The sequence below is a fragment of the Podarcis gaigeae genome (assembly GCF_964106915.1).
Source record: "Podarcis gaigeae genome assembly, chromosome: 3".
Lineage (NCBI taxonomy): Eukaryota > Metazoa > Chordata > Lepidosauria > Squamata > Lacertidae > Podarcis > Podarcis gaigeae.
Window position 1 is genome coordinate 24,226,471 of NC_139680.1, and position 15,639 is coordinate 24,242,109.

At 43.3% G+C, this 15,639-nt stretch overlaps 1 protein-coding gene across 9 annotated transcripts in view; it reads right to left on the reverse strand.

The window, feature by feature from the left end:
* ARHGEF10 (Rho guanine nucleotide exchange factor 10) overlaps positions 1–15,639 on the reverse strand; it is a 91,953-nt gene that overhangs the window by 44,511 nt on the left and 31,803 nt on the right. For all 9 annotated transcript variants that reach the window (XM_083729929.1, XM_083729923.1, XM_083729928.1 and 6 more), the window contains 8 exons: positions 14,806–14,912; positions 12,587–12,664; positions 12,225–12,404; positions 9,894–10,010; positions 8,468–8,560; positions 6,635–6,805; positions 4,709–4,854; positions 777–949 (listed from right to left, as the gene is read on the reverse strand). In XM_083729929.1, coding sequence (XP_083586055.1) covers positions 777–949; positions 4,709–4,854; positions 6,635–6,805; positions 8,468–8,560; positions 9,894–10,010; positions 12,225–12,404; positions 12,587–12,664; positions 14,806–14,912 — 1,065 coding nt within the window. The remainder of the gene's footprint in view (positions 1–776; positions 950–4,708; positions 4,855–6,634; positions 6,806–8,467; positions 8,561–9,893; positions 10,011–12,224; positions 12,405–12,586; positions 12,665–14,805; positions 14,913–15,639) is intronic.

Consider the following 15,639-nt stretch of genomic DNA (forward strand, 5'->3'; position numbering starts at 1 on the left):
GTTGATACAATCCTTCATATCTGGTGGAAGTATTCCAACACTGAGTCTTACCCAGACAACATGTGCACCTGCTTCAGAAGCTCTGCAAGTTTCACAGGTTAATAATACATTATACAGGTGCTACAGTTGCAACTGAGAAGTCATAGGGCACGGGGCACACTCAGTATTGTCAAATGCTTCTATGAAGCAGTGCACACACAATGTAAACTACTTTAAACTACACCAGGAAGAGTGGATTTCATACAAGGTGCCTGGTATAACATAAAACACATGTTTGTTGTGGCAGATGTGAAGTACTTACAGACCTCTAGATCTGCTCAACATGAAAATGCCCTCATTTTTTTAGCTCACAGTAATTTTTTGAGACGCTATACCCCACCCCATCTAACTTCTAGTCATCTGAGATCAATGTGACCAAACCAAGTGCTTATTTATCCAAATAATCCATTGTCTGAAAACTGTGTTTAGTCCACTGACACTGGAACACAAATTTCAGAATATGTCAATATTACTGACTAGAAATCAGCTTCACCAGTGGCTGCCAGTTCAACTTTGGCAGACTGGGCACTTGTAGTTTTCACAATAGGAGTGTTGCATAATATCAAATTACGCCAAGATGATCACACTTTCTAAACATTAGAGCTGGGGAGCCATGCTTCCAAATATTAACATAAAAGCATAACTTGTGGTATGGTAATGACATAAAGGAAAGCACTCCACCAACTCATGAACAATGAGAAAGGAGTAGCCATAAGGAAATACTAGCTGATACTTACTTGGCTTGGCATTAACAGCAATATTCTCAGAGGAATGTTGGGGAGGGAATCTGCAATTTTCATCTTGACCTTCATTGCTCCCATACTCTATAACGTCCACATGCCCAAGGGGAACACTCCATTTTAGTAAGTACCTTTCGCCAGTCACAATGCCACTGTTTTCATGGGAAGAACTGAAAGAAGGCCACAAGAGAACAGTTTACAGTATGAGAGATGTTTTAGCAGACATTTAAATTCCAGCAGACACTTTCAACTGCATAGATAACTCCAAACTGTATATAGTGCTTTTAATGTCTTGTTTTGTGCTCAAAGTTCACTTTTATTTTTGGTTATTGAGTGCACTGAAAATCTCATGAAAATGTTTTGATATACTTTGCTTTATTTTTTCTCTCCTAAAGGTGTTCTACTATTTTTAAGCTGCTTCGGGGGGGGGGGGGGAGGTTCCAAAGGAAAAGTTATTTTCCTAATTAAAGGATAAAATGATATCATGCAAAAGGAAAAGGCAGTTTTGCAGGCTTCCCTTCACTCTCCCCTTAGGACACAGTGCTCTGAGGAAACACCTTGTACTGTATAACTATTCTGAGACCTTGGTTACATATTGCTTTTATGCTTTGCATAGATATTTACATTAGAATATGCTGGAACCAGCCCAAGGCGTTATGCTGTGCGAGGCGAACCAGCAACTAGAATCCCACCCCAACCTCAAGTTTTTGTTTCTGACAAGTGACTCTCTTCTTCCCTGATAATAACAATGATAATAAGTAACTTAACTGTTTGCTACACTTCAATGACACCCAAAATCAGCTGCCTGAGGTGGCAACCTTCATTCTGCCATATGAAAGGGCTGGCCCTAAGAACAAGCATATGAATGAAGGCTGATAGATTAAATATATATGTTCATTAAAAAAAAATCCTACAAAAACCAGGCACACAGTAGAACAGGAGAAATATTAGAATAGCCACAACAACCCTTCATTTTAAATCACAAACGCATAACAAGACCGTAAATTTTCAGATGTAAGCAGAGGAGAAAGTTGGAGAAATTATAAACCCCATTAATGATAACAGCATCTAAACAACCTGTGGGCAGAACTCTGTCCATTGGACGCTCTGTAGGAAGGAGGCAATTTTTGCTGGCTCCCCCTTCTTCCTACAGTCTCCTGTGCTTCTGGAAAAAATGTGCTAGATGCTTGGAGGTGGACAACATACCCTGCAAACAACATTCAACTTGGCGATGAGAATGCAGCTTAGACGTGGCAATCATCCCTTCTACACTGCTCTCCAGTAGATATTGTTGAACCTCAGCCTCTTCCATTTGCAGAAGGGCAGTCTGGATGCGATTCAATATACTTAAAAGTTGTTAACTCATATGACTATATCTAGAGAGATCTTGGATCAGAATTGCTTAAGTTGAGAAGGTTCCTTTTTCCTTCTAGCGTTTTTAAACTGGTGCTCAGAAACAGGGTAGGCCTGTTTTCCTCAATATGTCAAATTCAGAGGACATGTTGCAGTTGCCATAGGAATGCTGCTGAATAGAGCTTCTCTGTGATGAGAGACCAACTCAGCCTACATTTGTAAATATGTGCCACCTACGCCCTCATGCAACCCTCTCTCTCTTGAGATTCCTAGCAGCACTAGATGGGGCTTGAATAATGCACTGTGACTTGTCCACTTGTTTGTGAACAATGGGAGAAACAAAAGGGGGAAGGAGCCCAACTGTGATCTGCAAAACATGGAGCAAAAAGATTTGCTGCATCATGGCCTAATTATATTATGCAAATAGCTTCTGCAATCCTCACTCCATTTGATCGGATTTGTAGGATGGGCATTGGTGACCTATTTTAAAAGATGGAATGTGTATATGTCAGGAAAATCTATGCCAGAGCTTGAAACAGAGCTGTCCCACATCTCCCACATTCAAAACACGAATGATTACAGTGTTAATATCTACAGAAAGGTACTTTCTAATCGGCACCCACAGAAAAAGCCAAACAGCTCACAGTGAGTTAGGTCTAAACAAACTCAGCATCCTTCAGAATGCTGCTGGAATGCAACTCATATTATCTCCCAACAGTCTGCAAAGGGTGATGAGAGTTTGAGTTAGAGTAAGTGGCCTTGGCACAGTATACCTAAAGGAGCTTCTCCACCCCTATTGTTCAGCCTGGACGCTGAGGTCCTCCTCCAAGGGTCTTCTGCTGGTTCCCTCACTGCGAGAAGCGAAGTTACAGGGAACCAGGCAGAGGGCCTTCTCGGTAGTGGTGCCCTCCCTGTGGAACACAGGGAGAAATAAACAACTATCTAACTTTTATTGAAAACATTTGAAGGCAGCCCTGTGAAGTTTTTAATGTTCGATGTTTTTTTTCGTATTTTTACTATCCTGCTAGTTGCTGCCCAGAGTGGCTGGGGAAAACCAGGCAGGTGGGCAGGGTATAAATATAATAACAACAACAATCTGAAGGGCAACAGAAATCAAGGTGATTTAGGCCAGATTCTCAAGCCATCTAACCCAGTGCCATAGTTCTAGCAGATATCCCTTGATGTTGGATATTGAACAAGAGACCTTCCACATAAAAAGCATGCACTCTCACTGACCTGGGTCCCTTCCCATATTCACAGAATCAGCAGAACAGAAAAGTCATGTGTAACAGTTACAGCAACACAGTTCCTGTTCAGCATAACTGCATCCTCTCTCTCTCCACATTCTCAGATATCCTTTTCAGCCTTAGGGCAGCATTGCTCCTTGGCCAGTCCACCAAGAACCACATGCAAAAGCAGTGTGTAGCCACTTCACAAAACTTAGAAATTCACACACACACACACACACACACACACACACACACACAAAACAAACATGCACATCATGCAGCCCCCCAAATGCATGGATGCGCACGCGCACGTGCACACACACAGACACACACACACACACACACACACACACAGTCTCTCCTTTTCTGCAGTGTATACTAATAGTTTATAACTCCGCTCTGCGTTGACTATAAAATCATAGATCTGACACTAACAATCTGGCTCCCAAACAAGCCAGGCACTTTTGCAGCCTGTTTTATGAATGTTTACTCAGACATAAGTATCACTGAATTAAGTTGGGGCTTACTCTCAAGTGTACCTAAGATTCACAGCTGTAAAGATCTCTTAAAAGGTAAAGGGACCCCTGACCATTAGGTCCAGTCATGGCTAACTCTGGGGTTGCGGCACTCATCTCGCTTTATTGGCCGAGGGACAGCTTCTGGGTTATGTGGACAGCATGACTAAGCCGCTTCTGGCGAACCAGAGCAGCGCATGGAAACACCGTTTACCTTTCCAATGGAGCGGTACCTATTTATTTACTTGCACTTTGATGTGCTTTCGAACTGCTAGGTTGGCAGGAGCAGGGACCAAGCAACGGGAGCTCACCCCATTGTGGGGATTCAAACCACTGACCTTCTGATCGCAAGTCCTAGGCTCTGTGGTTTAACCCACAGTGCCACCCGTGTCCCACACTCTTCAGGGTACCCTACAGCTAAGCTGCAACAGGAGCAGCAACCAAGCCACTCTCCCTGCCCACCTGCCTAGAGAAGGAGGACTTGTTGCACTCTCTGTAGTTACATATTTTGGCTACTCTTGAGAAAGGTTATGAGGGATCGTATCTCTCTGAACCACAAACATAGAGGAAGCAGAAGGCACAAAGATTTCAGAGTACCGGGATAAGGAAGTGATACCCTGCTTAGGGGGCGCAGTGCCTGCAATGACTTGCAATCACTTTTGAGGTGTTTTTTGATATCTCCCATAGGTATTTTATTTATCTCCTCAAACCCATGGAGCACCTCAACATCACAGTGATCAGCACAATTTAAAAAAAAAAAAGACAAAACAGTGCTGCCAAATTTCAGGAACTCTCCCACTCTCTGTTTTAGAGAATGCAGGTAGAATCTTACCGGACATTCACAGTCGCACACATCAGTACATCATTTAACATGAAGAGTCGCCGCTCTTTGGTTTTCACGATTTCTCCTCTGTCGTTGTAAACAGTTTCCAGCATATCATCAGTTCGCACGAGGCACCTGTTCCCACTGCTAAGTAACTGAAGTTTTGCAAGAGAGAGAGAGAGGGAGAGAGAGAACCCCAAAGTGACTAATTCATAACACTCCTAGAAATGGGGTTTTTATTTTTTGCTTTAAAAGCTTCTATGAATCAGGATCAGGCACGCACAACAGTTTTTGTAAATTTTATTAAAACCTTGGCTATGTCAGTGCAAGTTCATCAACAACTTTCCTTGAATAATCACTTTGAGAATGGGGTCAAGGGGTGGTGGTTGCAATTATTACTGAGTAACAAGAATTTTGTTTTGCTACAGACACTCCCTCTAAACCAGCCTTTCTCAACCTGTGGGTCCCCAGAAGTTGTTGAACTACAACTCCCATCACCTCTAGCTAGCAAGGCCAGAGCTCAGGGATGATGGGAGTTGTAGTCCAACAACATCTGTGGACCCACAGGTTGAGAACCGCTGCCTAAACCCTCCTTTTGCCTTTAGGTTGGCAACTCCAACTCCAGAGGCCACAGCTGTTGATTCCTACTCTGATGGGGTGTTCTTAAGGCAAAAATGATACAGCCTCAATCCAGGGGTGGAGGAAAGGGGGGCGGTGGGGGCGGGCCACCCCAGGTGTCACAACTGAAAGGAGTGACAAAATGCCAGGCGGCACTCACCACGGGGCCTGCAGTGTGCCCAAGCTACACATCTCTCCTGAGAGTGACACGGTGGCTTGGGCGCTCGCAGGCTCCACGCTGCCCCAAAAAGTCCACCCGCTGGCTCCTCAGCTGTAGGGTGGCTGAGTGGGAGGAGGCAGGCAGACTCCTCGGAGCCCCGCGGAGCATCCTGCCCTAGCTTGCCCTGTCCCACGGGCGGCTGGCCCTGCCCCTGGCCGCAGAGCACACGCACCGCCCCAGGTGCCCAATCGGCTTGCTCCGCTGCTGGCTCAATCCAGCCTTAGAATATGTTTTAGCATTTGAATGGAGACAGACATAGTATAAAAGAAGGGCTCATAGCACTGCACACTCATCAACACAAACCAACCCACCAGTCTGACTCCTGCTTGTTCCCTTGGTCACACTTATTTTCTACTTAATGGAAGCATTATTGTTTTTATTAGTAGTAGTAGTAGTATATAACAACAACTTAAATTTAATAAATAAATTTAAAATTAAAATTATTAGTCGCTTGTTTGCCATGGAAATTCAAAGTAGCATTCAATATTTTAAGCAAAAAGCTAACACATACATTTAAACCAGCAAAAACAAAAAAATCTACAGGCCTGATTAAAAAAGAATGTTTTTGCCTTTGTTTAAATCTTTCCCAATGGGGTAAGTGGGACTTAGAAGAAGTGCTTATTTTTTTGGTGTGTTCATGTCATGCCCACTTATTTCATACTAGTTTCCGACTCCATTTTTTAAAAAAGGGAAAATTGCCTTTGAAACATATATCCTACACAACATTAGAGGGAAAAGGTTAAAAGGTACTGGCTGGAGTTGTGTTTTCCAGTTTGCTTGAAACAGAAATACATTTGTGCAAAGTATGTGTTGAAGATATGGGGAAGGATAAAGACAAAAAAAAGTTATTGACCTTGGTGGGTAAACATCTCCACCACAATTGCTACCCCAAACCACATGGTACATTTTAGAAGATGGCTTTGTCAGCATTACAGTGCTACTGAACCAAACACATGACCTCAAAATGCCATTTTCCAGCACAGGAAGGGGGGAAAAATAGACACCCACACTCTCAATGTGAAAGGCATCTGGTTTGTCTGATATCTACTTCCTCTACAAGAGAAATCAGGAAGGAGCAAAAGGATGGCTGTTCCAACCTTGTTCAGATAACGCTCATTCATGGCTTTTGCGATTTGTTTTATTTCGCAGCGCTGATCTGCATCCCTTTTCCTTTCGTTCAATTTCTCTGCCAATGTTTCAAGCTCTGTGAGGGCCATCTGTAGAGGCAGTCTGTCAGGGTGGCCTTTAGTCGTGTTCTTCAACATATCCTTAAAAGACCCCCCCAAAAAACCCCAAATTATTATGGTTACTATTTCAGCACAAGTCAAGATTTTTTTTTTTATGATCTCAGGATACCCAAGCAGTAATGTCAAGCCTTTTGTCCCATCATCATCTCTAAAGTGTACCTATAGCACGTGCCTGAGAATATGGTTGGCATGTCAAGAAAGATGCACAGACAAAAATGTTCCCAGTACCCCAGATTTGACAAATTTCCATCCACATCCAGGTTGTTAAAGCCCAGGATGTCTCCTTACAACTCTTCTTCACATGGAGGGGTGAGGCAAGGGCCATATTTTAACCAGATGATAGTTTCCTATCAATCGTTCATTAATCAATTTAAACCCATTTCTATGTTGTGGGCTGTACATTACATTTGAATATACAGGCATGTGCAGCACTAAGCCATGCAAATGAGCAAACATGCAGGCTTCTCAGAGCAAAGATTGTGGCTGCTATGCTCCTCCTGTCCTGCTCTTGCCGCACAATACTGATACTTTGGGTGCAAAATATCAGCATCTATGTATTGCATAAGGGGAAAAATGAGGAAGTGTTATCAATGGTTCCAGTCCATCAGATCATCACCTGGTAGATTCTGTACTGTTGGGCAAGTTCTATATTTCTGTGGAAAGTTTTATGTTCCAAAGGATATTTTGCAACATGGCCCTACTAAATTCCACGTAGTCATGGCTCTATAATAAAAGGTGACCAACTAAGCAGTATCTTTTTCACAGACATGGAGTTCATATGGCTCAGGCATTAGGAGGCTAAAGGTAAAGGTAAAGGGACCACTGACCATTAGGTCCAGTCGTGGACGACTCTGAGGTTGCAGCGCTCATCTCGCTTTATTGGCTGAGGGAGCTGGCGTACAGCTTCCAGGTCATGTGGCCAGCATGACTAAGCCGCTTCTGGCGAACCAGAGCAATGCACGGAAACGCCGTTTACCTTCCCGCTGGAGCAGTACCTATTTATCTACTAGCACTTTGACGTGCTTTCGAACTGCAAGGTGGGCAGGAGCAGGGACCGAGCAACGGGCACTCACCCCATTGCAGGGATTTGAACCGCCAACCTTCTGATCTGCAAGTCCTAGGCTCTGTGGTTTAACCCACAGAACCACCCACGTCCCATTTAGGAGGCTATCAGGAGGCTATTAATGCCAGCACTGGAAGCGGGGGAGGACTGAGGAAGAAAAGCTTATGAAAGTATATACTACAAGTAGGATATGCAGCAATATGTTGCACTGAGGAGATGTTCAGCCATTTGACTTCCATCCCATCTTGCCCTGCGCCCTCTAATTTTCCTGAAGAATCCATTTGGCACTGGTGATATATTGCATGTCAGATTGCAATATTATTCTTATGAATAGGTACATTGCATAATTGCTTCTCGAGCTCGCAACTGGATATGGAACAGCATACAAAACAAAGCAGATGGAAAATTCAAACTGCTCATGAAAACCATTTGCATTTATTTGTATATGAAATTGTACCATTTCTTGATGAAAACATACACAGTCTCACTGGGTTCAAAAATACAACTGCATAGTACATTACATGGTGCATTTAATTTTTACTTAGAATTAGCCAAATAACATTGAGCTGTAACCAGTGAACAGTGCATGCAAGTACTTTGAATGATCAGACTGCACTTGCCTGTAGCAGTAGGATGAACTGAGGAAAGCGTTGTATGGGTTTCATCATTAAGCCATAGAGTGTAATTCTATCAGGACTAGATTCTTGGCATTGCTGTAATGAGAAAGGGTCAAGTCTTTCTTTGTATCAACCACATTTTTTTTAATAACAGAGGTAAAAGTTGTATTCACATATAACATAAAGATAAAGGACCTCTGGATGGTTAAGTCTAGTCAAAGGCGACTATGGGGTTGCAGTGCTCATCTTGCTTTCAGGCCGAGGGACCTGGTGTTTGTCCACAGACAGCTTTTCCAGGTCATGTGGCCAGCATAGCTAAACCACTTATGGCACAGCGGAACATCGTGACGGAAAACAGGGCATTCGCCTTCCCACCGCAGCAGTACCTATTTATCTACTTGTACTGGTGTGCTTTCGAACTGCTAGGTTGGCAGCAGCTGCGACGGAGCAATGGGGACTCACCCTGTCACAGGGATTCAAATCGCCAACCTTCTGATCGGCAAGCCCAAAAGGCTCAATTAGGCAAATTAGCCAGTGCATAAGCTATGTACAGCTTTTGCTCCTCTCTTCCTAGAGTAGGGAAATAAATAAAGGAGTGGGTGATTTTGTGTCACTTGCCATTTGTTTCTCACAAGCGAATCATGATTGGGAAGCAAAGCTTCTGATTGTGGTTTGTTTGGAGGCAGTGCCAGACCAACCATTCCCTGGTTTGTTTCTCAACTCGGGGGGTGGGGAGGACTGCTCAAGGTGACTGCACTAGAATGCAACCCATGCTCTGTCCAATGTAGCCAACTATGGTTTTTTGGTCAGCATTATGTGCTAATATGGCCACTGTGTGCCCATTTATACATTGTGCTTTGCCAAAAAGTAGATTTCTACAGGTCGAGACCCGCGACAAAATGTTGCAGCATGGAGTTCTCAAGTTCAAGAGTCTAGCTATTCCATTCCCCCTCCATGGTTTCACCTCAGACTGTTAGCAAGCAATTTGTACCCTATAAGTGTGCTCAGGCCTTGCATGGCTGTTTGGAAGGTTCCCCCTGAAAGCCTTTTCTTAAGGAGTTTATGTTTTTCTGTGAACTTTGGAGCATCCCTGGGCATGCTCCCTCTTGCATGTGAAAAGTACAATTTTGGCTACACAAACAATGGTACTTACAGTCTGAGCTTTAGACATGGAAAGGATAATAGTTCACTAAGCGATACTGCATAGATGGCTGTAAATATTTTACCATTACTTATGACCAGAAGGTCGTGTATCCATAGAATTAAATTAATTGAGTCCGAAATCTGAACACTGGTTATTCATAATTGCCTTGACAACCCATGAAACCAAACTACCAAAAACGAAGTCACAGAGTCAGATCCTTCCCTCAGTTTGTGATCTCCTATTTGCCCCACCTACTTCAGAATTTAAAAAGCCCAATACACTCACCTTTAAAAATTCAAGGAAGGCAGGTTTAGTAGCACACGTTTTCTTGAGAATCCCCACAGCAGTGCTAAAATTATTTACATACTCGCTGTAAGCATCCAGCACCATAGATTTAGAAAACTGAAATACATAAAAAAGAGAGTAAAGTCGGAAATCTCTTAGCTCCTTCGCATTATCTACGTCAGAGCACCAAGCTTTAATCGCTTCGCCATAGTTCAGCAACCAGCCTCTTAATTCAGCACTTAAGACTCACAGAAGTTATATGGCAGTTAAATCCAGATTATACTGTACTTAAGGACTTTGACAATTCAAGAACATAGTTTTGGGGAGGGGGAAGGAAGTAGTTTGATCTCAGTCCAAACATCCCTAAATTCCACCCATCTTCAGCAACTCAAAAACTATGCAGGAAACTAACAAAAGTGTTGAAAAGCCTAAGAGGTCTGGACAGTGCCTGGAGGGGAAACTGCCTGGGACCACTATGCACATGACTTTTGAGTTCCATGACAAAAAGTGGGATGAAAATGTAAATATTGTTGGCATTTGTCTCAGGAGACCATGGGAGGAGTGTGCCTTTGGGGATGAAGTCAATCTGTTGAAAGGTTACAGCGCCTGCTGTGGCTGTAGAGATTGATATGGGGGAGACATGTTTTGTTGCAGCTGGAGCAGATGAAAGCATCCAGGTGGGCTCATGTAGGTGTATCATGACATATCCTCTTTCTGTGCTCCTCCCAGCGGTCATTCCTCCTCTGATCACTGCTATGGATGCACAACCTGTCTGTCTGTCTGTCTCCAGGCACTGCAGTCGTCTGCAAGGGATTCCCACAGTGGGGTCCATGTTGCCAGTCTTCATGTCATATGTTTGCAGACATATTTGTAATACAGAGTTGGCCTGCCAATTGGTCCGGTGCCTGAAGCTAGCTCCCTGGAGAGCACATCTTTGGATATCCTGCTATCTTCCATTCTGTGCACATAACCAAGCCAGCATCATGTCACATTGTTCTTTCAAAAGGCAGAAACCTACGCCATGAATACATGGTACTTCTGGGTGCACCCCTTGCCAGAAAAAGGAGGTGAGCTTTATGTCCCTGTGGGTTCTTCGTATCACATTTCAGTCCATGCCAAGAATAACTCACTTCCCACTTACCTAACTGGCGGCAACAGCAGCAGTTGTGACAGCAATTATATCTTTCTGGAGATTTCCCAAGCCACTAAACTGGCACCTGCTGGTATAACTACTAAAGCAGCGCCCCAAATATAATGGAGCTGGGTTAATCTGTTTCCCTCCCCTCTAAGGTATCTGAGTCCTTTGTATGGACATGCAGGGAAAGCTGTGTTTCTTAGGGCAGGGATAGCTAGCATGATGCCCTCTATATAATATATATAATAATAATTTATTATTTATACCCCGCCAATTTGGCTGAGTTTCCCCAGCCACTCTGGGTGGCTCCCAATCAAGTATTAAAAACAGTACAGCATTAAATATTAAAAACCTCCCTGAACAGGGCTGCCGTCAGATGTCTTTTAAAGTTAGGATAGCTGCTTATTTCCTTCACATCTGAAGGGAGGGTGTTCCACAGGGTGGGCGCCACTACCGAGAAGGCCCTCTGTCTGGTTTCCTGTAACCTCACGTCTCGCAATGAGGGAACCGCCAGAAGGCCCTCTGCACTGGATCTCAGTGTCCGGGCTGAATGATGGGGGTGGAAACGCTCCTTCAGGATACAGGACCGAGGCCGTTTAGGGCTTTAAAGGTCAGCACCAACGCTTTGAATTGTGCTTGGAAACGTACTGGGAGCCAATGCAGATCTCTCAGGACCGGTGTTATGTGGTCTAGCTGCTGCATTCTGGATTAATTGCCGTTTCCGGGTCACCTTCAAAGGTAGTCCCACGTAGAGCGCATTGCAGTAGTCAGACTCTAGAAGTTGTTGGTCTACAAATCCCATCATCCCTTCCTACTGGCTATGCTAGCAGGGGCTGATGGGAGTTGGAGTCCAATAATAGGACACCAGATTGGGTATCCCTTCCCTAGTGTCTCTGACATACTGCAGCTACATACCAGAAGGTTCGAGGCAAGGACTTTCCATCTGTTGCCACAGCTAAGCAACTGAGAAGCAGGTGACAGACAAGGCGATGTGGGGACACAGGCAGGGGCTAGTGGGCAACATGTTTTGGCCTTCTTATGCTCTGGTTATTACGGGGGCGATGGGGATCTGCACTGAGCTTGGCACAACCAGAGCTGTTTTCTAATTTTGTTGCCAAGCTCAGTCTTAAATCAAAGAGGCAGCAGCAGCAGCAGGGCAAGTTTGGCCACATATATAACTGTGATGGTTTACGTACCGATGCAACGAAGACATCTCCAATCATTTCAACAGAATCCCACTCAGAGACACGACTGGCCAGTGCTATTTGAAACATGGAATGGCATTGAAGAATCTCCTTAATTCGGTAAAACACCATCTTCAGTTTCCTCTCGCTCAATAATTTGGGTTCCATTTCTGAAAGAGGCTTCTCGTACTGCTGATTTTTTATTTTTTTTAAAAAAAGGATAAAGGAGTTACAGCCATAATTCAAATAAAGGTTTTTCATTATAGGTAAACACATCAGCAGCAGTCAATTACACATTTGCGACAACTTATTTCTAGCAAATGGATCATCCATTTGCTTTCAAAGTTACAAAAGGGCAAAAGGCATTGAGATACCTCTAGAATCCTTTTGAGAGCATCCACGTAATTTTTCTCACTGTCAACCACGGCTCCTAAAATATATCTTCTCACCACCTGTACAACAAAAAACACACACGCAAGGAATCACACACTGAGAAGTGGGGTTAAGGAATACTTTCAAATCTGCTCTGGAAGGTTGGGGGGCCAGATTTGGAGGAGTTCAGGAGAAGTAGGTCCATTGCACATGCACAAGTTGATGAACTTGTGCAATGACTTAGTTGGATACAGCACTATATTTCACACAACCTTCCGCTCCCTTCTTGCTTGCAGTCAGAATCGCCTGATGGTAGCCTTAACCAAAAGCAATCTACTGCTGCAGTCCCACAAACATAGCTAACTAGATCTGCTGCTTTGCTGAATCACAGCTTGTTCTCTCTGCATGGAGGAGGGCAGATGGCGGCGTCAAAGATTCAGAACAGGTGGCGGTACCTATTTTAATTTCCTTTTTGAATACATAAGGATGGGTTCCTTGTGTATTCTTGTGTATACACATGGATGTATATGAGGTATCCCCAAGTACAGATATGTTATATGAGCACAAACCTCACTTTACCTGACTGGTAACAAAACAAAAACAAACAAACAAACAAACCTCATATACTGTGTACAAAAACTAAATCAAGAAAACACACACACACTCCACTCATAAGTATAATTGTATCACCATGACCAAATATTCTTAACTGTTTAAATGTACAGAAGATCAAAACCGAGTTTATTTTATTACTATATTTGTGTCTATTTTCCAATAGACAGAAGAACAGGCATATATCTGGGCTAAAAGGTTCCCCTCCCTGACTTACAGGCAATGGGTGCCAAAGTTGCAGAAACAGGCTGCATCCTTTATTTCTTTATTCAAGCTCCTTGAATTATTTTGTTTATTTTTATTTAAGAGAAGCAGCAATCAACATTGCCGCAATGTTTTTGTGGATTCTTTAGGCTGCTAAATGTCCTCTTTTTTTTCCAGGACATGTCCTCTTTTTCATGGGTAGAGTCGTCATAGTGACCCATAGTTGAACTCAGCAGATGTGTTCTCTTTTTTGCTCTTCAAAATATGGCAACCCTTATTGCCTTGGTGGTAGAGTACAACCAGGGCAAATGCCCGAGCTGCTTGATCAGTTTTTTAACCAACTAAATCATACTCTGAAATCAATACACATGACTACCTCAGTTCCATTTATTTCAATGAGTGTTCTCCAAGAGTGACTTAAGCTGGGTACAATATTTTGAGGTCACTACGATTATACTTTTACTACGTACCATGACCAATACTAACGGGAAACAAGTAAGGCATCGCACATTATTTTTACGTTCAAAAAAAACAGTATTGGTTCATCAAAGGACTAAAAACGATAAGAACCAAAATGATTAAGTGATCTAGCATTTATTGCCTTGGTAATCCGCAAAGTGCAAAGACTGGTGGTTAAAAAAGGAAACAGGAATCCTATTATGCCACCCTGTGGCAAGCAGCAGCATGTGCAGGTTTAAAGACATTTCCCCCCAAAATTGCCACCAAGCAGCAGGGCAATGATGGGAAATCTGGTTACCCCACAGATGTTGCAAGACTCCCACCAGCATGGAAAACAGTCAGAGATTATGGGAATTGAGGTGCATCATCTGGAAGACCAAAGGTTAGCCACATCCAAAGTAAAAGCTTATACACAACCACCTTGCTCACCTATGGTAAGTATACATTGAATCAACTGAAGCTTCACAAAAGTTTTTTAAGCCAGAAATGCCTAACACAGATATGAGTAGGTAAGCAGGGTGGTCCATGAAGATTAGTTGTTGCTGTTTTTGTTTTGGCAAATAATTGTACAATATGTGGAGCCTCAGTAGCTTTATAGGGAGATGTTTAGGGCTAGGGCAAGTTACTTATGAAACCAATTTTGGCTTTCCTGTTTTTTGAACACAGTTTTGAAGTATGCTATCACAGGAAATCAGCATACAAAATGTAGTAAGAATATTAACATGCTGTCTGCAAATAACTGAACAGAATCAATCGTAATGATTTATGCAATGAAGGTACATTTTTCATTTTCTCCTCCAAAAAAACCTTCACTTAGGGATGTTAACATGCTTGCATTTGAACCAACTTGGTTTTCACCCTCAGTTTTATAATGAGCAAATACTGCACAACTTATTCTACCAAGGACACAGAAAGAAGGTTCAGTTTCAACAGCCATCACACAAACCTGTTGTTGCGATAATCCATCGGGCATCGGTGTCATGATTGCCTCTGTATGCATACAGTCTACATCAATAAACAGTTCCTCTTCTTCTAGGCAGGTTGACCTATGGTCTATAGAAATATTTTAATATGCTAGATTTCCTTCACATATATATTTCAGATGCAGGCAATAAAAACACGTATTCTTTGGATGAGATTAACTGTGACATCTCTGCATTTGCTTTAGTATTATTTCATGCAATGAACATGTCTTCTGAATAGCCATCCATAATGAAAGACCTGTAGCTTGAAAAGACACTGGATGTCCAGGATGAAAGTCCATCACAGTGTGAATTCAGAAGAACCATTCGCCCACGACTACACAGTAAGTGTAGTTAAGTAACATCCTGGTCCTTGCACCAAGCTGGACTCCAGACTGATTTAACACTTACCTAAAAGAGGAATGTTAAAAAAGCTAAAAAGGACCGCTAATAGTTAAGTACAGTCGCAAACGACTCTGGGGTTGTGGCACTCATCCCGCTTTACAGGCCGAGGGAGCTGGCATTTGTCCGCAGACAGTTTTTCCAGGTCATGCGACCAGCATGACTAAGCTGCTTCTGGAGAAACAAGAGCAGCGCACGGAAACACCATTTACCTTCCCACCGGAGCGGCACCTATTTATCTACTTGCACTTTTTGGCATGCTTTCGAACTGCTAGGTTGGCAGGAGCAGGGACCAAGCAACGGGAGCTCACCCTGTCGCGGGGATTCGAACTGCCAGCCTTCTGATTGGCAAGCCCAAGAGGCTCAGTGGTTTAGACCACAGTGCCACCCATGTCCCCTGATTTAACGCTTACCAG